This window comes from Carcharodon carcharias, chromosome 10, assembly GCF_017639515.1.
Source record: "Carcharodon carcharias isolate sCarCar2 chromosome 10, sCarCar2.pri, whole genome shotgun sequence".
NCBI lineage: Eukaryota > Metazoa > Chordata > Chondrichthyes > Lamniformes > Lamnidae > Carcharodon > Carcharodon carcharias.
This window is the reverse complement of record NC_054476.1, coordinates 66,070,852-66,094,641: the sequence shown is the minus strand read 5'-3', so window position 1 is coordinate 66,094,641 and position 23,790 is coordinate 66,070,852. Positions and strand designations below refer to the sequence as shown.

The 23,790-nt window shown below is 43.6% G+C and overlaps 1 protein-coding gene across 3 annotated transcripts in view; it reads left to right on the top strand.

Moving 5' to 3' along the window:
* ptprja (protein tyrosine phosphatase receptor type Ja) overlaps positions 1–23,790 on the top strand; it is a 168,029-nt gene that overhangs the window by 74,358 nt on the left and 69,881 nt on the right. For all 3 annotated transcript variants that reach the window (XR_005944303.1, XM_041198437.1, XM_041198436.1), the window contains 7 exons: positions 651–923; positions 1,854–2,120; positions 6,200–6,475; positions 8,522–8,803; positions 9,719–9,985; positions 15,697–15,972; positions 18,021–18,302. Coding sequence is in view for 2 of the 3 variants with exons in the window: in XM_041198437.1 (XP_041054371.1) it covers positions 651–923; positions 1,854–2,120; positions 6,200–6,475; positions 8,522–8,803; positions 9,719–9,985; positions 15,697–15,972; positions 18,021–18,302 (1,923 nt within the window). In the remaining variant the exon portion in view is untranslated. The remainder of the gene's footprint in view (positions 1–650; positions 924–1,853; positions 2,121–6,199; positions 6,476–8,521; positions 8,804–9,718; positions 9,986–15,696; positions 15,973–18,020; positions 18,303–23,790) is intronic.

Below are 23,790 nucleotides of genomic sequence, written 5' to 3'. Positions count from 1 at the left end.
CATTGCCCCAGAAAATATTCATCTCTAAAATGGTTGAAAAGAAGCTCTTTTTGCACAATCTCAACAACTTGGCTGAATCCCAACATTAGATAACGTGCTGCAACAGTATGAAATCTCGTTGTTGAGGGAGTTCTGAGTAAAATTTGCAATGCCTTTTTTTTTCTAGAAGGCAACTCAAAGCAGGAGGTGTTAGTAGCCTGTCCAGGTTATCTAATGAGACCTTCGAGTCAGATAACTTTCTTCAGGTGGAGGAATCCAGGGCAAAATGATGAAACCTCAAAACTAGAGTCAGGCTACTCAGGGGGGCAATCAGGAAGCATTTTGTCATATAAAGGGTAGCAGAAATCTGAAACGCTCTCATTCAAAAGGTTTTGGATACTAGGGCAGTTGAGTTTTCCATGACTGAGACTGATAGATTTATACGAGATGAGAATACCAAAAGATATGGAGCAAAGGCAAGTGGGCAAATAGGGTTGAAGTACAGGTCAGCAATCTTAGAATTGAATGACAGAGCATAAACTCAAGGGCTGAATGGCCTACTTCTTATCCTGTGCTCCTTTTCTCTGATTGACCTTTCCTCACCAACCCCTTCACATTCTTCTTTGTACCTGAATGTTTCTGGAATATTCAAACTTCTTTCAAACCCACAGAACCTGTACAGATACCACAAGTCAACATTACAGTAACTAATAATGGGACAACAGACACGTTGATTGTCTCCTGGGCTGCTGCTCCTGGCAATGTGGAGAAATTCTTCGTCATTGTTCAAGATGCAAGAAGTTTAGAAGATGAACTCAAAATCACAAATTTCACATCGCCGGTAACATTCACAAATCTTCGACCTGGCCGAGAGTACATCATTAATGTGATTACAAACAGCGGGCCTTTCAATAAAACCTCTGATAATGTGCAGGGTATAACAGGTATGTGGAATGTAAGATAATCAGTACAGTGGCATGGATTTAATCTGAAATGTGGATCAATTTCATCTTATCAAAAATGATTTTAAAAAATCAACAGCTTGTTAACCATCCCCTGCTAAGTGCTCTTGAATTTGAATCACTGAATCTGTAACATTTCGCTACCACTGATTTTTTGTCCCAAATACAGCACATTTGTGATGTCAACTAAAAAAGAAAAAGCCAATGAAGAATTTTTGAAGTGTAGTCACTGTTATAATGTAAAGAAAAAAGAAATGATGAATATTAGTTTATCACCAACATAGACTATCTGTCAGTGAAATTTCTCGATATGTATTGTAGTAAAATATAGGAGTTCTGTTGTCCCAGCAATAAGTTTGATTATCATTTATGGATCAATTTTTCAGCTGCAATTTGACAACTGAAACTACTGTATAACAATGCTTGAAAATTGACTACGCTAGTTTTGTCTTGCATTACCTTGGAGCTAACTGTTGGTTTTGAGACTGATAAACCTATTTTCCCTTGACTCTATATTAATAAGCAGAAGAAACATTTGGCTCTAGACAATGGATAGGCCTTTACCTCATATACTGAGGGTGATGCCAATGACTATGCAGTGTCTCAGCTGAAGGCAGCAAATAATGGCCCTCTTGATTTCCCCCACCATCACTACCATACCCCTTACCCCACCACTCCTACCCCACCAACCATGTCCCATTATTGTAAGACTTCTCTATCACTTTATTGACAAATTTGGTGCTGGACTCATATTCTAATACCAGTTCTAAGTCTTGGCCAGCTCAAGTAATGCTTCAAATAAGCATTTCCAAGTCAAAGAACATCAAGTTGAGAAATATCTGAAAACCCTTTAGAAACCTGTATGCATTGGTACAGATGGAATAATATTTTTGTATCTTTTTCCCCATTCAGTTCCCAGCATTCCTGGAAGAATAAATGTGACCGCCTTCAGCACCAATTCTATCTCATTAAACTGGGGACCACCTGCAAACATGGATTTTGGAAACTATACCTTCAATGTTACCTACAATAATGGTTCTGTTACTGAGTCTATGACGGCAAATATAAACTCCACCACTATTTCAAATCTTACTTCTGGAACTAATTATACCATTTCTGTGGCCACCGTTGGACTTGGACAATTGCAGAGTGCCTTTGTGTCGAAATTTCAGTTCACCAGTAAGTGTAACGAGGAGTGTGATAATTGGTATTGACAAAGAGGGTTGGGTTTTCAGTTGTCTGTAGGGACAGGATCCGTATGGGCGTGCTTTGAAAGTAGCGCTTCCTGATGCCATGTCAGTCTATGGACCCCTCAGAAATGTGCTGGAATTTTCAAAGTGATGGAAGGGTGGGGGAGTTGCCAACCCACACGTCTCCAATTATCTCCCTGTTAAGCTCCTGGAAGTGCTTGTTAATGTGCTGGACAGGGCTCAGAAAAGGTTTTCAAAACTGAGAAGAAGAGCGAACAGTCTAGGGCCTAGTTGTGCAGAGCCATATGTATTGTTGCTGCTGTTTTTAAAGTTTTAAAAAGAAAGAGAAGTTCCCACTGAGGCGCTTAATCAATCACATAAATTTGCTATCACTTGAGCAGAGCAGATCAAGAATATGACTGACCATTTGGCACTTGTACACACCATGAAGCTGCTGGCCCTCTGCTTTCCTCCTGCTCCACTCTGCAAGGCAACAGTAAGGCCAGTCATGCTGCCACTGCCTTTCAGATTTGCCCTCCAGAGCCAGTTTCTAACTTCAGGCAGTGCCTGGCACCACTGATTAGGTAGCGAACTTGCCTCTGGCCCTGTTAGCACCTTTGTATATAAAAGATAGTCAGCGGCACAGGTGTGGGGTCATGACCCAGAGGTGATCCAGCCCAAATTGAAAATCAAGCGCAGAGAGTCTTAAAAAGCAGGAGCACGTTGCCATGTATATAATCGCCTTTGTAAGGAAACAGGGAGGAATTTTCTCAATGGGAAAGCTTTTCAGCATACAAGTAAATGTGTTTCGAAGTTGGTGAAAAATCAAAACTCTCCTCTTCATTTGACTTCCAAGCTCCCCAGTTTCAGACTGGGGGTTGGGGGAGCACCCAAAAGATGTGCCAGGGAATCCACTTCAAAGGTTCCCAGATTTACACGGCAATTGCCGAGAAGTGCAAACTTCCCCTGGAAGTTAATGCAATTAAATCACAAACTTGGGATGGTTTGACAGGGTTACCGCTTCTAACTCCTGGGTAACTATTGCACAAACCCAGACCGACCCCCAAGAGACACCCCTGCCCCTGACCTCCCCCATCCCCACACCTCAGCAAGCCCAACACCCTGCCCTCGCAGGCCTGACCTGACCCGCGGCATGACACGTCCCTCCCCAACCCACCAAGCCTCTCCCCCCATCAGCCTCCCTGAGATCCGACACCTCCCATCCCCTGAAGGCCCAAGACAACAGCATCCCCCCTCTTCCTCCACCACTGCGGCCCTGACACCCTCCCCACAAAGCCTGACCCGACACTCCCTCCGTCCCACCCTGACCTCTGACACACCCACCCACCAAACCCTATGCGCTTATCTTAGACACTTAACTTTTCCCTGGCCTGTCAAGGATCTTTAAATTTCAATGGACCTTTAAACTTACATGGTTTACGGTAAAAAAAGGGATGTGGCCACCTTCCTTTCAACTCTCCTAGAGTTCGACACTGGGCCTCAAGGAAGCACTGCACTGCCTGGCTTTTGCCAGGCCTGATTCGGAAGGTCGAGGGAGATAGGATTGAAAAAAATTTGACGTAAGTAATTGGGCATGGAGTGGCAATCCGACGCTGAATGCCACTCCGAGGAAGTTCAGGCCCAATAACTTGTTAAACTAAAAGTGGGTGCTGTGACCAATTTGAGAATGCCCTTGTAAGTTGTGCCATTTTTGATCAATGTTCAGATCACTATCTTGTAACATTGCTCCTATTTAGGCCTACCTTATGAGTAATTGAAATTAATTTTTATGAAATTAATTATTTTATGTTGTATCTTTTGTTTGAGTCAGAATAAACATATGAATAAAGCAGTATTAAGAGCACCACTGAGAGCAGAACACAAGAAAAGGGACCACATGGCCCATCCAGCCTGCTTTGCCATTCAATACAATGATGGCTGATCGTGGGTTACAACTCCACTTTCCTGTCCACTCCCCATATCCTTTGATTGCTGGAGAGACCAAAACATTTGTCTATCCAAGCTTTAAATATATTCAACGATGGAGCATCCACAACCCTCTGGAGTAGAGAATTCCAAAGGTTCACAACCCTTTCAATGGAGTAATTTCTCTTCCCCACAGTCCGAAATGATCGGCCCTTTATCCTAAGACTGTGCCCCTGTGTCTTACGTTCTTTGACTAGAGGAAACAGTCTCTCAGTGGCCACCATATCAATCCCCTTCGAAATTTTTTATGTTTCAATGAGATTGCTTCTCATTCTTTCAAGTTCCAGAGAATATAGGCCCAGATTACCAGGCCTTTCATCATAGGACAACCCCTCATCCCAGGGACCAACCATTGCTGTACCACCTCCATTGCAAGTATATCCTTTCTTAAATGTGGAGAACAAAACTGCACACGGTACTCCAGAAGTGCTCTCATCAACTGTAGCAGGACTTCTTTATTCCTGTACTCCAATCCCCTTGCAATATAGGTCATCATGCCATTTTCCTTCCTAGTCCCTTGCTGTACTTGCATGTTAATAATCTGCGTTCCTTATATGAGCACACCCAACATCAATACTTATAATTTCTCACCTTAATTATTTCTATTTCTATTCTTATCACCAAAGGGAATAACATCACACTTCCTAACGTTATTCTCCATCTGCCATCTTGTTGCCCACTCACTTAATCTGTCTATAACTCTTTGCAACCTTTCTGTTTCCTTCCCACGGCTTACCTTTCCACCTTCATCAGCAAACTCAGATGGATTACTTTCTGTCTCTTCATCTAAGTCATTAACATAGATGTTAAATAACTGAGGTCCCAACAATGATCCTTATGGCACTACCCTGTTCCCTCCCTGGCAACTTGAAAATGCTTCATTTATGCCCACTCTGCTTTCTGTCCCTTAATCAATCCTTTATCCATGCTAATATATTGCCCCCAACTCCCTGAGCCCTTATCTTGACCTAATAACATTTTGTGTGACCTTGTCAAATGCCTTTTGGAAATGCAGGTACATCTACTGGTTCCCCTTTACTTCCCCTACTGGTTGCATCCTCAAAAACTCTGAATACATTTATCACACAGGATATCCCTTTAGTAAAACCACATTGACTTGTTCAAATCATATAAAGTGTTTCCAAGTGCATTGTTAAGGCTTCCATAATAATAGGTTCCAGAATTTTCGTAATGACCAATGCTAGGCCAACTAACCTTGTAGTTCACTGTTTTCTCTCTCCCTCCTTTCTTGAAGAATGGTGTAACATGTGTCAACTTCCAATCTGATGGGACTGTTCCTGAATCTAAGGAACTTTGGAAAATCATAGCTAGTCCATGTTGTAGCCAGATTTGCAGCTTTTCTGGTACAGCCTAGCTAGGGACACAGCTAGTTCTGGAGCACAAGTCTTCAGTATTATTGACGGAATATTGTCAGGGTCCATAGACTTTGCATTGTCCAGTGCTTTTGGCTATTTCTTCATATCACATGGAATATTTTGAATTGGCTGTAGATATCTGTGATTCTGGGCACCTCAGAAGTGGACTAAGATGGATCACTCAGTTGTTACATCTGGCTGAAGATGTTTTTTGCACTGATGTACTGGGCTTCCCCACTGCCATCATTGAGGGAGGGGGTAGTGTGGAGCCTCCTCCTCCAGTTAGTTGCTTATGCTGCTTACGCTGTTTGGCACGCATGTAGTCCTGTGTTTTAGCTTCACCAGATTGACATCTCATTTTCGGGTATGCCTTCCTGCACTCTCCAATGAACCAGGTTTGATCCCCTGGCTTGATGGTAATGGTACGGTGGGAGATATACTGGGCCATGAGGTTACAAATTGTGGTTGAGTACAATTCTGCTGCTACTGATGGTCCACAGCGCCTCACGGATGCCTGGTTTGAGTTGCTAAATCTGTTTGAATCTATCCCATTTAGCACAGTGGTAGTGCCACACAACATGATGGAGAGTATCCTCACTGTGAAGATTGATTTGGTCAGAATGTTGAAAGATCATTCAGTGATCCTGAACCGGCTGCAGCCTTTTTAATACCCACAACATATCTGTTTAATTGTTTTCCTCAACAGAGCCAAACCCTATTACGAACCTGCAGGTAGTACAGATTAACACAACCAGCATAACCCTGAGTTGGACAAGACCAGACCAGTATAAAGTTGAGTATCAGTATAAGGTGCTGACAGACGGAAGCCCAGCACCCATAGGTAGTAGTGGAAATCAAACCGTAAGAAAGGAAAATGTTTCCGTGACGGAACTGACACCTGGAACCAACTACACATTTTCGATTATCACTCTGGCAGAGGATGGCACTGAAGCAGATCCAGTTGTTGTAGCCAATTATACAGGTAACCCACTATTGGGCATGAGAATTAAATTATCTGCATGAAATTGTTAATTTATTTTGTGAAATAGGTTTTCATGCTCATCCCCAGGTCATATTATAATACAGATGGTGCTGCTATTAAGCCACACACTTTGAGGATCCCAGGTTCAATCCCTGGCGTGTGATAAGTTAGTTGATTTCATCCAGAACAGTGAGTGGAAGTGTTAACACTTCACCTTGGTGGTTTTGCAGGAGAAACCAGAAGAAATTTCCGCTTTTGACTGCTCTCCAGTGACCTCTGCTGTAGATTCTGTGTAGACAGCTGATGAGGGTAGTCAGGTTTGCCTACAGTCAAACTGTGAATGTTCACATAATGGGAAGGTTAATGATGAATGGACAATGGAGTAATTGAGAGCTTCTGCTATCTTTAGAACCATATCCCAAAATGAATTATTGGCATCAAAATGGGGTTTAGGGAAATCCATACCAGTGACTTTGAAAGAAGTTGTGATTTTGCCTCCACAACTGCCCAACGACTTTCTTTCCTCGTATGAGGCTCTTCATAATGATTTAATGCAAGGAGAGAAATACATATGCAGAAATTATGGAGAATTTGATTAATGGCCCAGGTATAATACAGATCACATCATTGACAAAGGCTTAGAACTGGGTTACTGTGGCTTTCAACAATGAGTGCCTCACTTTAAAAAAAACTTTTGGTATCAGAATGGGGTGAAGTACATGGAAGGTCCCAGAATGCTGAGAGGTTAATCTGAGTTAGGTACTTGTGGAAATGCTTGGTGATTGTCAGTCACGTTAGCAAGTGTCCAAAAGCGGAGAAGGGAAAATGTTAGAGACAGTCGCACATACCACTGTTGTGTACCCCAAGCATCAATCAGGACTTGTAATTTGGAAGCAGGACATATGTGGTCACCTGGGGAGGCCTGAAATGGGGAGAGAAATTGACTCCAGAGTGCATCCAGTCATGGAGGTCACCATTTAGAGCTGAACTTTGTTTGTTAAATAGGAATGCATATAACTGGAATTCCTTCCCTTACAATTGTGGGAAAAAATACCATTTTGAAGAGGCTGATAGGATTGGAGGATTGGTACTGTGCACTAGACCCTACCTCATGTGTTCCATGTATCCCGAAGGTCAACAGCAGCAAAATCTACATAAAGCTCAAAATCTCTTTATTTAGCTGCAGTATAGCTCCTGTTGTGCCTTCGACCACCACACACAACTGACCCTAAATGGCATCAATTGTCTCTAATTTACAATCTGCAAATGGGAAGACTGGTTGGGAAATGGGGATTGGTGCATTGGAGGGCATACTTGTGATTAGGCTGGTCAAATTGTTGGGATGGATAAGAGGACCATTTACTCTGCATTTAACCCATGCTATCTTTGTCTTGGGAATGGAGCAGTGAAGATGGGTGCTCTGTTTAGCAGTTAGTGTCTTCGGTCTGGTACAGTATGATTTAAGCGCAGACACTTGCTTACTGAAATAGGAAAGATCCCATTCCCCAGTGTTAATTTTTTATTGTATAATTTAAGGATAAATGTCTACAGGTTGGGGTGGGGAGGTCATTAGAATAATGAAAGAAAAACTTGAAAGATAAATATTTTTCCAAGCATCCCTCATGCATGTTGAAATGCACGTTGTGATGTTCCACTTGGTTGGCTCCTAAAATAATTGGGTGGGAAAATCACAGGCTCAGGATGTGCCATTTTCTGATATATATCATGAGTATCAAAGTTGAAAATCCCCAAATGTTTTCTTTCTGTTATCCTGGCATGTTATTGGGAGCTTGCTTAGATCTCAAAAATTTGAACAGTTGGGATTTTCTCATGCAAAATAACCTATAGGTTAGTGGGTAGGGGGCAGATTTGAGCTTACATGATAAGAGGAGATGAACAAACAAGAGCAAAACAGCTCTTTCTCATTTCTATACCCAGAACCTAATGATATTATCATTGGTGAGATGGAACCAGAATACCCATCATCATGTCATCATTACGCCATGTCCCATGGTCATGCACTAATATTATTTTATTTGTAAACAGAACCTGTGAAAATACCAAACAAAAACATCTCTCTGAGCAATGAGAACACAACTGATTCACTTACCATTTCCTGGATCCGTCCACCAGGAGGTGTTGAGAACTTCACCATTGACATTGAAGATTTTCAAAATCAAACAGCGTTCACGAACAGCACCACTGTATCATCATCAACAGATACAGTACGGTTCAGCAGCCTGCGCCCTGGAAGATTGTATCGTGTAAAGGTGACAACAATAAGTGGGCCCCATCACATAACTTCAGATCCTGTGACACAGGCCACAAGTAAGTACAGAGCATATTATAATTATATATTAGTATCAAAATTTTCTTTCCAAATTTATGAGGAATCAAACTGCAACTGACCTAGTTTCCTCAGAACTTAACTATATTCTTTCTCACCCAATCCAGTCTTTACCCACCTAGATTCACAATTTTTCTGATTCCCTCTGCCACTTTGACAAAATTTCATTCTCCAGCCCCAAAAGTCACCTCTTGGACGTTGACCAGAAATTCTGCTTTCTTAATCTGTGACCTAACTGCTGCCCACCAATTGGCTGAACATTTGTTCATCCTGAACTACTTCTCTTCTAACTATCCTTCCTTCATTCAGATAATAGGTGGTACTATGGGAGCATGAATGTGCCTCAGATTTGCTTTTTTATAAGATTTGTGGGACAATCCTTCTAATTCGATGAATGCTCCCTCCTGGATTTCAGCCTCTGTAATGGTGTTAATTGTGCTGTGTTGTTTCCTCCAACTGTTCTATCCTTGGTTCTTTATTGTGCAACTGGAGCAGATGCAACATCTGCCCATTCACTTTTATTACTCTATTATCCAAGCTCCTAAATAGCATAAAAGCAAATAAGTGCGGAAGCTGGAAATCCAAAACAAAAACAAAAATACCTGGAAAAGCTCAGCAGTTCTGGCAGCATCTGTGGAGAGGAGCACAGTTAACGTTTTGAGTCCGAATGACCCTTGAACAGAACTGACAACCATTATTGTAAGATTTCTCTATCACTTTATTGACAAATTTGGTGCTGGCCTCATATTCTCATACCAGTTCTAAGTCTTGGCCAGCTTCAAATAAGCATTTCCAAGTCAAAGAACATCAAGTTGAGAAATATCTGAAAACCCTTTAGAAACCTGTATGCATTGGTAAAGGTGGAATAATATTTTTGTATCTTTTTCCCCATTCAGTTCCCAGCATTCCTGGAAGTATAAATGTGACCACCTTCAGCACCAATTCTATCTCATTAAACTGGGGACCACCTGCAAACATGGATTTTGGAAACTATACCTTCAATGTTACCTACAATAATGGTTCAGTTACTGAGTCTATGACGGCAAATATAAACTCCACCACGATTTCAAATCTTACTTCTGGAACTAATTATACCATTTCTGTGGCCACCGTTGGACTTGGACAATTGCAGAGTGCCTTTGTGTCGAAATTTCAGTTCACCAGTAAGTGTAACGAGGAGTGTGATAATTGGTATTGACAAAGAGGGTTGGGTTTTCAGTTGTCTGTAGGGACAGGATCCGTATGGGCGTGCTTTGAAAGTAACGCTTCCTGATGCCATGTCAGTCTATGGACCCCTCAGAAACATGTTGGAATTTTCAAAGTGAAGGATGGGTGGGGGGAGTTGCGAACCCACACACCTCCAATTATCTCCCTGTTATGCTCCTGGAAGAGCTTGTTAATGTGCTGGACAGGGCTCGGAAAAGGTTTTCAAAGCTGAGAAGAGGAAGAGCGAACAGGCTAGGACCTGGTCGTGCAGAGCTATATATATTGTTGCTGCTGTTTTTAAAGTTTTAAAAAGAAAGGGAAACCCCAACTGGGGTGCTGAATCACTCACCCAAATTTGCTATCACTTGAGCAGAGCAGATCAAGAATATGATTGACCATTTGGACACTTGTACACACCTGTTTTTCTCCCGCTGCACTCTGCAAGGCAACAGTAAGGCCAGTCATGCTGCCACAGCCATTCAGATTTGCCCTCCAGAGCCAGTTTCTAACTCCAAGCAGTGCCCGTCACCACTGATTAGGTGGCGAACTTGCCTCTGGTACTGTTGTGTATAAAAGCTAGTGTTGAGTCAGCGGCACAGGTGTAGGGTCATGACCCAGAGGTGATCGTGGCGTTCGGTTCCCAACCCCAATTGAAAATCAAGCGCAGAGAGTCTTAAAAAGCAGGAGCACTTTGCCATGCATATAATCGCCTTTGTAAGAAAACAGGAGGAATTTTCTCAATGGGAAAGCTTTTGAGCATTTAAGTAAATGTGTTTTGAAGCTGGTGAAAAATCAAAACTCTCCTTTTCATTTTATGGGCCTTGACTTCCAAGGTCCCCAGTTTCAACCTTTGGGGAATACCCCAAAGATGTGCAAGGGAATCCATATCATATGTTCCCATTTAAGTTTTATGTGGCAATTGCAGAGAAGTGCAAACTTGCCCTGAGCAATTGCCCTGCACTGGAAACCATCCAAAAATGCAGTTTAAATCTCAAACTTGGGATGATTCTGACAGGGTTACACCAATAGTTACTGCTTCTAACTCCTGGGTAACCATTGTACAAACCCAGACCGACCCCCACGGGACTCCCCTACCCCAACAACCCCAGCCACTCCCATCCCTTGGCAGGCCCAACACCCTTCCCCCAAAAGCCTGACCTGACCCACACCGATCCCCCCCCACCAGACCCCCCCGGCCGCCCCCCCCCCCCCCCCCCCCCCCCCCCCCCCCCCCCCCCCCCCCCACACCCCGCCCCCCCAACCCCCCCACCCACCCACCAACCATCCCTCCGCCGCCCCCGACAACCTTACCCGAGATCCAACACCCCCCCCCATGCCTTGCAGGCCTGACCCGACACCCTTCCCTCTTGTCCTCCACAACTGCAGCCCTGATGCACTCCCCCTGAGGCCAGGTCCAACCACCACCCCACCCCGTCCCATACTGATCTCTTACACACCCACCCGCCAAATCCTTTGTACTTAACTTAGACACTTAACTTCTCCCTGGCCTGTCAAGAACACTTAAATTTCAATGGACTTTTAAACTTATCTGGGTTATGGTTAAAAAAAAGGATGTGGTCTTCGTTTTGACTCTCCTGGAGTTCGATGCTGGACCTTGAGGACATGCTGCATTGCTTGGATCTTGCCCAGCCTAAGTCAGAATGTCGAGGGAGATAAGAAAGAAAAATTTGACATAAGTAATTGGGCATAGAGGGGCAATCCAAAGCTGAATGCCATTCCAAGGAAGTTCAGGCCCAATAACTTGTTAAACCAAAAGTGGGTGCTGTGACCAATTTGAGAATGCCCTTGTAAATCATTCCATTTTTGATCAATGTTCAGATCACTGTCTTGTAACAATGCTCCTACATGGCCTAGCTAATGAGCAATTGGGTTTAATTTTTATGAAATTAATTATTTGATTATGTCTCTTTCCATTGAGTCAGAATAATCATGATGACAGCAGTATTAAGAGTACTACTTGAGAGAGGAAACAAGACACAAGAAAAGGGAGCAGCAATGGACCACATGGCCCATCCAGCCTGCTTTGCCATTCAATACAATGATAGCTGATAATGGGTTTCAACTCCACTGTCCTATCCACTCCTCATATCCCTTGATTCCTGGAGAGACCAAAAATCTGTCAATCCCAGTCTTAAATGTGTTCAGTGATGGAGCATCCACAACAGTCTCTCAGCATCCACCCTATCAAGCCCCTTCGGAATCTTTTATGTTTCAATGAGATTGCTTCTCATTCTTTCAAATTCCAGAGAATGTAGACCCTATTTACCAAGCCTTTCATCATAGGCCAACCCCTCATCCCAGGGACCAATCATTGCTGTACCGCCTCCATTGCAAGTATATTCTTTCTTAAATGTGGAGAACAAAACTGCACACGGTACTCCAAATGTGGTCTCATCAACTGTAGCAGGACTTCTTTATTCCTGTATTCCAATCCCCTTGCAATAAAGATCATCATACCATTTGCCTTCCTAATTGCTTGCTGTACTTGCATGCTAATTTTCTTCATTCCTTGTACAAGCACACCCAAGTGCCTTTTAACATCAACACTTATAATTGCTCACTTTAAATATTCTGCTTCTCTATTCTTATCAGCAAAGGAAATAACTTCACACTTCCCAACGTTATACTCCACAACCATCTTGTTGTCCACTCACTTAACCTGTCTACATCTTTTTGCAGCCTTTCTGTGCCCTTCGAAAAGCTTACCTTTCCACCTTCATCAGCAAACTCAGATGGATCACACTCTGTCTCTTCATCTGAGTGATTAATATAGATGTTAAACAGCAATGATTCTTATGATCCCGTTCACCACCTGGCAACTTGAAAATGCTTCATTTATGCCCACTCAGCTTCCTGTCCATTAACTAATCCTTTATCCATGCTAATATATTACCCCGAACTCCATGAGCCCTTATCTTGCCTGTTAACCTTTCATGTGGCACCTTGTCAAATGCCTTTTGGAAATCCAGACACATCTACTGGCTCCCCTTTATTTCCCCTACTGTTTATATCCTCAAAAAACTCTTAATAAATTTGTCAATCAGGATGTCCCTTTAGTAAAACCACGTTGACTTTGTTCAAATCATGCAAAGCATTTCTAAGTGCATTGTTCCATAATAATAGATTCCAGCATTTTCCCAATGACTGATGCTAGACTAACCAAGATAAAAGCAAAATACTCTAGATGCTGGAAATCTGAAACAAAAACAAAAATTGCTGGAAAAGCTCAGCAGGTCTGACAACATCGGTGGAGAGAAAGACAGAGTTAACATTTCGAGTCCGTATGACTCTTCTTCAGAACTGAAGAGAAGTAAAAATGTGGTGAAATATATATGGTTTAAGGGGGTGGGACAGGTGAAGCTGGATAGAAGACCAGTAATAGGTGGAGGCAAAGGAGAGACTGCAAAAGATGTCATAAACAGAAGGTTAAAGAGGCGTTGATGGTGGTGATACTGGCTAAAGGAGGTACTAATGGTGACATTAAGAGTAGAAAGCAGGATGAGCAAGTGGCAGATGGCCCTGATTGGGGAAGGGGACGGTATTGGAAAAACAATTGAAATAGGCTAAAAGGTGGGGATAAAACCATGAATGGAAATATATTTTTAAAATAATAAGTAGAATAGGTGGGAAAAAATATATATATAAAAATAAAAAAATAAATATTTGAAAAAGGGGGATCAAAAAGGGGTGAGGATGGAGGAGAGAGTTCATGAACTGAAGTTATTGAACTCACTGTTGAGTCCAGAAAGCTGGAAAGACGGAAGATGAGGTGCAGTTCCTCCAGTTTGCATTGAGCTTCACTGGGACATTGCAGCAGGCCAAGGACGGACCTGTGGGCATGAGAGCAGAGTGGTGTGTTGAAATGGCAAGTGACAGGAAGGTTTGGGTCATGCTTGCAGACAGACTGAAGGCGTTCCGCAAAGCGGTCACCCAGTCTGCGTCTGACCTGTCCAGTGTAGAGGAGACCACATTGGGAGCAGCGACTGCAGTAGCCCAAATTGAGGGAAGTGCAAGTGAAGCGCTGCTTCACTTGAAAAGAGTGTTTGGGCACTTGGACAGTGAGGAGAGGGGAAGTAAAGGAGCAGGTGTTGCACCTTCTGCGATTGCATGAGAAGGTGCCCGTGGGAGGAGGTTGAGGTGTTGTACACACCGTGAGGAGGGTGATGGAGGAGTGGGCCAGGGCGTCCCTGAGGGAATGGTCCCTATGGAGTGCCAACAGGGGGTGGGGGGCGGGGGGGTGGAGGGGTGGCGAAGGCAAGATGTGTCTGGTGGTGACATCATGCTGGAGCTGCCGGAAATGGCGGAGGATGATACTTTGAATGTGGATGCCAGTGGGGAGAAAAGTGAGGACAAGGGAAAGACCCTATCTTGGTTCTGGGAGGGAGTGGAAGGTGTCAGGGCAGAGGTGCCTCTGTCACATCTGTTCCAATGCTCCTTTCCAAAACAGTGCTTCTGACATGTCTTCCTTCTTCCTTAATCGAGGTTTCCCACCCACAGCGATTGACAGGGCTCTCAACTGTATCCGACCCATTTCCCACGACTCTACTTTGCCTCCACCTATCACTGGCCTTCTATCCAGCTTCACCAGTCCCACCCCCCGTGCCCCCCCCCCCCCACCATCCCCAACTTAAACAATATATATTTCACCAAATTTTTATATCTCTTTAGTTCTGAAGTGGAATACTGACTTGAAACGTTAACTCTGTCTTTCTCTCCACAGGTGCTGTTAGACCTGCTAGGTTTTACAGCAATTTTTGTTTTCGTTGCTAGACTAAGTAAACATGTAGTTCACTGTTTTCTTTCTCCCTCCTTTCTTGAAAAATGGTGTAACATATGCCAACTTCCAATCTGATGGGACTGTTCCTGAATCTAAGGAATTTTGGAAAATCATAGCTACTCCATGTTGTAGCCAGATTTGCAACTTTCCTGGAACAGTCTAGCCAGGGGCACAGCTAGTTCTGGAGCACAAGTCTTCAGTATTATTGACAGAATATTGTCAGGGACCATAGACTTTGCATTGTCCAGTGCTTTCAGCTGTTTCTTCATATCACATGGAATATTTTGAATTGGCTGTAGATTTCTGTGATTCTGGGCACCTCAGAAGTGGGCTAAGATGAATCACTCAGTTGTTACATCTGGCTGAAGATGTTTTTTGCACTGATGTACTGGACTTCCCCACTGCCATCATTGAGGGAGGGGGTAGTGTGGAGCCTCCTCCTCCAGTTAGTTGCTTATGCTGCTTACGCTGTTTGGCATGCATGTAGTCCTATGTTTTAGCTTCACCAGATTGACATCTCATTTTCGGGTATGCCTTCCTGCACTCTCCAATGAACCAGGTTTGATCCCCTGGCTTGATGGTAATGGTACGGTGGGAGATATACTGGGCCATGAGGTTACAAATTGTGGTTGAGTACAATTCTGCTGCTACTGATGGTCCACAGCGCCTCACGGATGCCTGGTTTGAGTTGCTAAATCTGTTTGAATCTATCCCATTTAGCACAGTGGTAGTGCCACACAACATGATGGAGAGTATCCTCACTGTGAAGATTGATTTGGTCAGAATGTTGAAAGATCATTCAGTGATCCTGAACCGGCTGCAGCCTTTTTAATACCCACAACATATCTGTTTAATTGTTTTCCTCAACAGAGCCAAACCCTATTACGAACCTGCAGGTAGTACAGATTAACACAACCAGCATAACCCTGAGTTGGACAAGACCAGACCAGTATAAAGTTGAGTATCAGTATAAGGTGCTGACAGACGGAAGCCCAGCACCCATAGGTAGTAGTGGAAATCAAACCGTAAGAAAGGAAAATGTTTCCGTGACGGAACTGACACCTGGAACCAACTACACATTTTCGATTATCACTCTGGCAGAGGATGGCACTGAAGCAGATCCAGTTGTTGTAGCCAATTATACAGGTAACCCACTATTGGGCATGAGAATTAAATTATCTGCATGAAATTGTTAATTTATTTTGTGAAATAGGTTTTCATGCTCATCCCCAGGTCATATTATAATACAGATGGTGCTGCTATTAAGCCACACACTTTGAGGATCCCAGGTTCAATCCCTGGCGTGTGATAAGTTAGTTGATTTCATCCAGAACAGTGAGTGGAAGTGTTAACACTTCACCTTGATGATTTTGCAGGAGAAAGGAGGAACCAGAAGAAATTTCCGCTTTTGACTGCTCTCCAGTGACCTCTGCTGTAGATTCTGTGTAGACAGCTGATGAGGGTAGTCAGGTTTGCCTACAGTCAAACTGTGAATGTTCACATAATGGGAAGGTTAATGATGAATGGACAATGGAGTAATTGAGAGCTTCTGCTATCTTTAGAACCATATCCCAAAATGAATTATTGGCATCAAAATGGGGTTTAGGGAAATCCATACCAGTGACTTTGAAAGAGGCTGTGATTTTGCCCCCACAACTGCCCAACGACTTACTTTCCTCGTATGAGGCACTTCATAAAGATTTAATGCAAGGAGAGAAGTACAAATGCAGAAATTATGGAGAGTTTGATCAATGGCCCAGGTATAATACAGATCACATCATTGACAAAGGCTTAGAACTGGGTCACTGTGGCTTTCAACAATGAGTGCCTAACTTTTAAAAAAAAAAACTTTTGGTATCAGAATGGGGTGAAGTACATGGAAGGCCCCAGAATGTTGAGAGGTTAATCTGAGTTAGGCACTTGTGGTAATGCTTGGTGATTGTCAGTCATGTTAGCAAGTGTCCAAAAGCGGAGAAGGGAAAATGTTAGAGACAGTCGCACATACCACTGTTGTGTACCCCAAGCATCAATCAGGACTTGTAATCTGGAAGCAGGACATATGTGGTCACCTGGGGAGGCCTGAAATGGGGAGAGAAAATGACTCCAGAGTGCATCCAGTCATGGAGGTCACCATTTAGAGGTGAACTTTGTTTGTTAAATATGAATGCATATAACTGGAATTCCTTCCCTTACAATTGTGGGAAAAAATACCATTTTGAAGAGGCTGATAGGATTGGAGGATTGATACTATGCACTAGACCCTACCTCATTTGTTCCATGTATCCTGAAGGTCAACAGCAACAAAATCTACATAAAGCTCAAATTCTCTTTATTTAGCTGCAGTATAGCTCCTGTTGTGCCTTCGACCATCACAACTGACCCTAAATGGTTTCAATTGTCTCTAATTTACAATCTCACTGAGTCCTGGGAAGACTGGATAGGAAATGGAGATATTGGTGCATACTTGTGATTAGGCTGGTCAAGTTGTTGGGATGGCTAAGGGGGCCATTTACTCTGCATTTAACCCATGCTATCTTTGTCTTGGGAATGGAGCAGTGAAGATGGGAGCTCTGTTTAGCAGTTAGTGTCCCCGGTCTGGTACAGTATGATTTAAGCGCAGACACTTACTTACTGAAATAGGAAAGATCCCATTCCCCAGTGTTAATTTTTTATTGTATAATTTAAGGATAAATGTCTACAGGTTGGGGGGGAGGTCATTAGAATAATGAAAGAAAAACTTGAAAGATAAATATTTCTCCAAGCATCCCTCATGCATGTTGAAATGCATGTTGTGAAGTTCCACTTCGTTGGCTCCTAAAATAATTGGGTGGGAAAATCACAGGCTCAGGATGTGCCATTTTCTGATATATATCATGAGTATCAAAGTTGAAAATCCCCAAATGTTTTCTTTCTGTTATCCTGGCATGTTATTGGGAGCTTGCTTAGATCTCAAAAATTTGAACAGTTGGGATTTTCTCATGCAACATAACCTATAGGTTAGTGGGTAGGGGGCAGATTTGAGCTTACATGATAAGAGGAGATGAACAAACAAGAGCAAAACAGCTCTTTCTCATTTCTATACCCAGAACCTAATGATATTATCATTGGTGAGATGGAACCAGAAAACCCATCATCATGTCATCATCATGCCATGTCCCATGGTCATGCACTAATATTATTTTATTTGTAAACAGAACCTGTGAAAATACCAAACAAAAACATCTCTCTGAGCAATGAGAACACAACTGATTCACTTACCATTTCCTGGATCCGTCCACCAGGAGGTGTTGAGAACTTCACCATTGACATTGAAGATTTTCAAAATCAAACAGCGTTCACGAACAGCACCACTGTATCATCATCAACAGATACAGTACGGTTCAGCAGCCTGCGCCCTGGAAGATTGTATCGTGTAAAGGTGACAACAATAAGTGGGCCCCATCACATAACTTCAGATCCTGTGACACAGGCCACAAGTAAGTACAGAGCATATTATAATTGTTATATATTAGTATCAAAATTTTCTTTCCAAATTTATGAGGAATCAAACTGCAACTGACCTAGTTTCCTCAGAACTTAACTATATTCTTTCTCACCCAATCCAGTCTTTACCCACCTAGATTCACAATTTTTCTGATTCCCTCTGCCACTTTGACAAAATTTCATTCTCCAGCCCCAAAAGTCACCTCTTGGACGTTGACCACCAACCCTGCTTTCTTAAACTGTGACCTAACTGCTGCCCTCCAATTGGCTGAACATTTGTTCATCCTGAACTACTTCTCTTCTAACTATCCTTCCTTCATTCAGATAATAGGTGGTACTATGGGAGCATGAATGTGCCTCAGATTTGCTTTTTTATAAGATTTGTGGGACAATCCTTCTAATTCGATGAATGCTCCCTCCTGGATTTCAGCCTCTGTAATGGTGTTAATTGTGCTGTGTTGTTTCCTCCAACATCTCCCCATTCACTTTTATTACTCTATTATCCAAGCTCCTAAATAGTATAAAAGCAAAAAAGTGCAGATGCTGGAAATCCAAAACAAAAACAAGAATACCTCGAAAAACTCAGCAGTTCTGGCAGTATCTGTGGAGAGGAGCACAGTTAACGTTTCGAGTCCGAATAACCCTTCAACAAAATTAATTTGGCCCATTACAGTGTTCCCTTGGCCATGATCCAACAATAAAAGCCAGCAATAAAAGCCTTCACCTTTCTTATAACACTTTTATCCAACAGCATATTCAACAAAGGGTCATTCGGACTCGAAACATTAACTGTGCTCTTCTCCACAGATGCTGCCAGACCTGCTGAGTTTTTCCCGGTATTTTTGTTTTTGTCTCCTAAATAGTATTTTGTGTGAAACCATGCGTAGCCTAGCAAACAGTGTTTCCTATGTATGATGCATCCTCCTTTCACACTTGGGAGATCAGATGCAGTTTAGGAGATGGCTTAGCCAAACAAGATTCATGACTATGACCCTGGCCTCCCTGTATTTCGCCATATTAACTCTTCCTTTCTCACTGTGATATTTCCATTTTTTGACCTACTCAAGCTGTTTCAGTGTGGTTCAATGCAAGATATAGGATTAGTATCTTGCCCTGGTCTCAGTGATATGAAAAATAACTTCAGCAACTTCAAATTTTAGTTATGTTCCTTTTTTTCAGCTGTCATTACACAGTGGGAGCACACATTTCACCCCAATAGTGCCATCTCTAGCTGAATTACTGAAGCCTAGCATCCTTCTGCTGGGCACACTGCACCACCAGCCTCTTCCACTGTACTCCATAAGGACCCCCATGTGGGCATCCCAGTCAAGTACTGGGAGCCTGAGAAAGATCACTACCTCAGCCCTACCAGCTGCTGTGACACCAGAATACTTAATTTGGGCCAGGCAGGTCCAGACAACATACTTGTGCGTCACTCTGCAAAGAACAAGCACAGCGCTGCAAGATGGACCCTGTCATAGTGTTTTTTAAAGGGCCAAGCAGGTCAACTCAACCAGCAAGTCAGGTTTTTTAGAATAGCTTATGCTTAGGCTGAGTTTGTGGAAACACAATGGAGTGTTTTTAAAGTTGGGTTTTGAGAGCTGGTGTTTAACAGTCAGTGAGAACGGAGGAATTCCTGCCCGAGGTATGACAGCTGTGGTTGCAGTACAGCTTGATCTCAACATGACCAATAAATGGATCAAAGGATGCAGAAATGGGAAACTCTGCATAGAGGAAGGAGGAAGAGGGACAGCTAGAGGTTGAGGAGGAACAGCTGGAGGAGGAGGTATTCTAAATTTCTTTTAACAAGATGGGCTGTGAAAGAGCAGAATATTAAACCCTGATTTGATTTTTGTTTCTAGACCAACGTAAACCCACCATTCCCTACTGGTACATCCATCTGAAATACCCATTACAGTGTTCCCTTGGCCATTATCCAATAATAAAAGCCACCAATAAAAGCCTTCACCTTTCGTATAACACTTTTATCCAACAGCATATTCAACTATACAAGCAAAAGTGAGCTATTCACCCTTGTCCAATCCCTCAGTGTCTTTTGTGCACAAAATAAACTTCGTACAAAGTATTTAAGGTATGCACAATGCCATTTTCTAAGCTGGAAACTGGGAAATTGAGTAATGGTGCTTCCTCATCACTGATGTGGGGCTACCCTTATTATTTTTCCTGGCTTTGTTGAAGCTGCCTAAGTGGCAGTTTCAGGGTATTGAAAGCATAAAAACAGAATGGGAGGATAAGGAAGGAACATAGGGATGAAAGCAGGTGGTCCATGTTCACACCAATGGCAATTGGGTGAGAATGAGGAGGGAGTTGAGAGGAGGCATGAGGCAGCAAATTACTGTCATCTTGGATGGCCTCAGCAGTGCAAGCTACCATGGGCGCTGTTGTTGCTGGACTCATGATTCTAAGCATCATCTCCTCAAGGAGTCTCAGGATGGAGTCGTGCCAGCCCCCGAGCACTGCTGACCACTTCTTTCAGTCTCCCTTCTGTTATGTGCAACCTTATCCTGCAAAAAAGAGGGCAGGATGTCAGTGCTTATGTTGCACTCTGGTCTGCTTTGAATAACTGGAGCTATGTGGAGGTAGTAAGAGTTAAGGGTGAGGCTGGAATCTTTGGAAGATCTGTTGGGTTGAAATGGAGTATGTGAATGTTAGATGCGAGTCCTGAGTACTGGTAAGTGCTAATAAGTGAATGATAGGGCTATGGTACACTGAGCAGTGAGAGAGGTTGGTGGTGTGGTGAGTAGGAGATATCATTTGAGGATGCATTTAGTGACCTTGACCACATGTGTGAGGTCATTAAACTTCTTGCAATACTGCTACCAGGCCCCTGGGGCTACACTGTTGGCATTCATCTCCCTTACCACATGCTCCCACTCACGTTGGAGGCTCCTGCAGACCCCCTGCAAAACATGGGGCGGAATCATCCCAGATTTGCACTAAGTGAGGTAGCGGGCAGGTAAAACAACGTTCCAGCAGCAGTAGTGGGTTTTCATGCCATATCATCCCAAATCCGCCACATTAGTTATGCATTCCTGGGAAACATGCCATTTCAATGGTGGGCAGGCTTTCATTTGCCTGCCACACCATCACCTCGCTGCTTCATCATGCAGGTGCCATATTTAAAGTCCAGCCATGTGCACACATCTCAGGCCATGACTACTGTGGGGAAGATGTCCACCAAAGGCAAAAAGCCTGCAGCCCCCAGGTTTAGTGACATGTCACTGGAACACCTTTTGGACACTGTGGAGGCTTGCCGCAATGTCCTCTATCCCGCTCTGGCCACAGGATGGGCAGCGGTGTGACCAACCAGGCTTGGGAGGCCGTGGCATGGCACTGTTGATCAACGCCAATGCTACACAGAAGAGGTTGGCCATTCAATGCAGATAGAGGATGAATGATCTCATCAGTGCAGCCAGGGAATGGCAACCATCTCATCACTCTAAACTCACACACTCAAGCCCATCACACATTCACTGTCATCTCACTCACTGACAGCTCAAGGGACATCACCACCCATTCTCTCACACATACCCTCACATGTCCATCTGGCTTCATCTCCCATGGAAACTGCCTCCTGAGCCCTCAACATCTTGAGACACCTTGCTCAGATCAACATGTACCCCCACACACCTTGGGATACTCTCCTTCCCCAGAACAGCCTTCGTCCTGCATTCTCTTCCTTTGCCTGAGGCCACTTCTCCCCCTTCACCAATCAAGCCCTAGCCCTGCAGCCATTGAAAAGCCTCCCACACACGACTGATCTGGTGGGTAGAGACCTGCCTGTGAGCCCCCCTAAAAGTGATGTGGTGCTGTCTGTGAAGTCTGGTGCTGATGACTGCGAATGCTGACTGAAGCAAGATAGGCAAACAAACCTTGAAATCCTGAGTGAAGTGCAGCGCACCAGTTGCACATCATTTATTTGCTGTTATGAAACACATCGGCGTGTTTTCCCGCCCACATGGGCGGACGATCCGGAGGAGGAGGGACAATTCCGGCAGGCACGCCTAAAAATGAAATTCCGATGTATTACAATGACGTTCCCAACAACCGCTGGCAGAGAACGCGGCCTGCCATTAGCAGGCTGAGCAGACAGTCGCGAACTGGATTCATGCTGTTGTGAAACCTATCGTGCCATATTGTACGCTCACGCCACCGAACAAGCCTGACCCTGGCAAGCATGGAAAATACCAGCCATGGCCTCACTTCCGGCCTCCGCTTAGGTCACTACTACCTTCAACATGGCATCACTGAGACTTGGAGCCCTCTCACTTGAGTGGTGTGCCATTTTTCTGAGCTTCAATGTTTCTGATCTTCAGTGTTCCAAGATCACTTACTGTCAGCCTTCAGTTCAGTAGCACACCTTCCCTTTGAGAAGCAGTCTACCTTTAAGAGCTGAAAGCTTGCAGGAACACATGCTAACCTCACACTCTGTTAGCCCCCACTATCATTTCGCCATCAGCCAGCCAGCAATATGGGCGATACACTGGCTTTACAGTACAATTGTGGTCATGAGGTGCCAACATGCAATTTACATGCTGGGCTTTTCCAGCACAGCCAGCACAGGCAGATCACAACTCTCCATCCTTGCACCTAAATGAAAACCAGTGTAAGCCAAGTTTGGAATCTCTAGTCATTTGGAGGTTCAGGGACCAAGTTAATGGCTACAGCTGTAGATATTTTCATCTACCAGTAATTTTGTTGGTCTTTTGCTGGGGTGTTGACTTGTATTTTCTCTCTTCAGGACAGGTAGACCTCAATGTTTGTCCAGCATTTTCTATTTTCCTTCCAGGCCCCTTGTCTTCCCATATTTTCCATTGTACATTCTTCTAGTATCTTTTCATTGACCTTTTATGAAAAGTAACAGGTTCTTGATTTTCAGTTAAGCAATTTTAGGCCATTTAGTACATGGACTTTCTCTTGATGTTTGGAGTGTTTATTCTGTCTCATCCTCTCATCTGCAATATGCGAGGCAGTTCCTTTATCTCTTGATTTTAAGTTGCATCCAAAATGTTAATTTTTCTGTTTACAAATGCTTACTGACTTACTCTATGGTTTGGATTTTCATCAGTGAAATGGGTATCAGGAGTTGGGAAATTTTCCCAACCCCGCAATCCCATTTCTGTCTGGAGGAGCCCGCCCACGATATTCTCATGTCAGGGAGGTGGGCATGGGCTGGAGATGGGCCAGCTGTGTCCAAAGGCAGTCCTCAGGATAGAATAGAGGTGGGTGATGGTGAGGCTGGCAGGTTAGAAGGCAGTCCTCCCTGTGGGACACTGGCCCACTTGCATTCATAGCTGTTAGACCATTTAGCCTTCACCCCTAACCCTCCAGTCACCACTATGTCTCCTTATACTTCCCATGTTCCTGCCATGTCAACTCACCCAGAATGCAATAGGTCCACAACCAATAAGCCATATAATAACATTAGCAAGTCTTCGCAATGTTCATGAAATAAAAAAA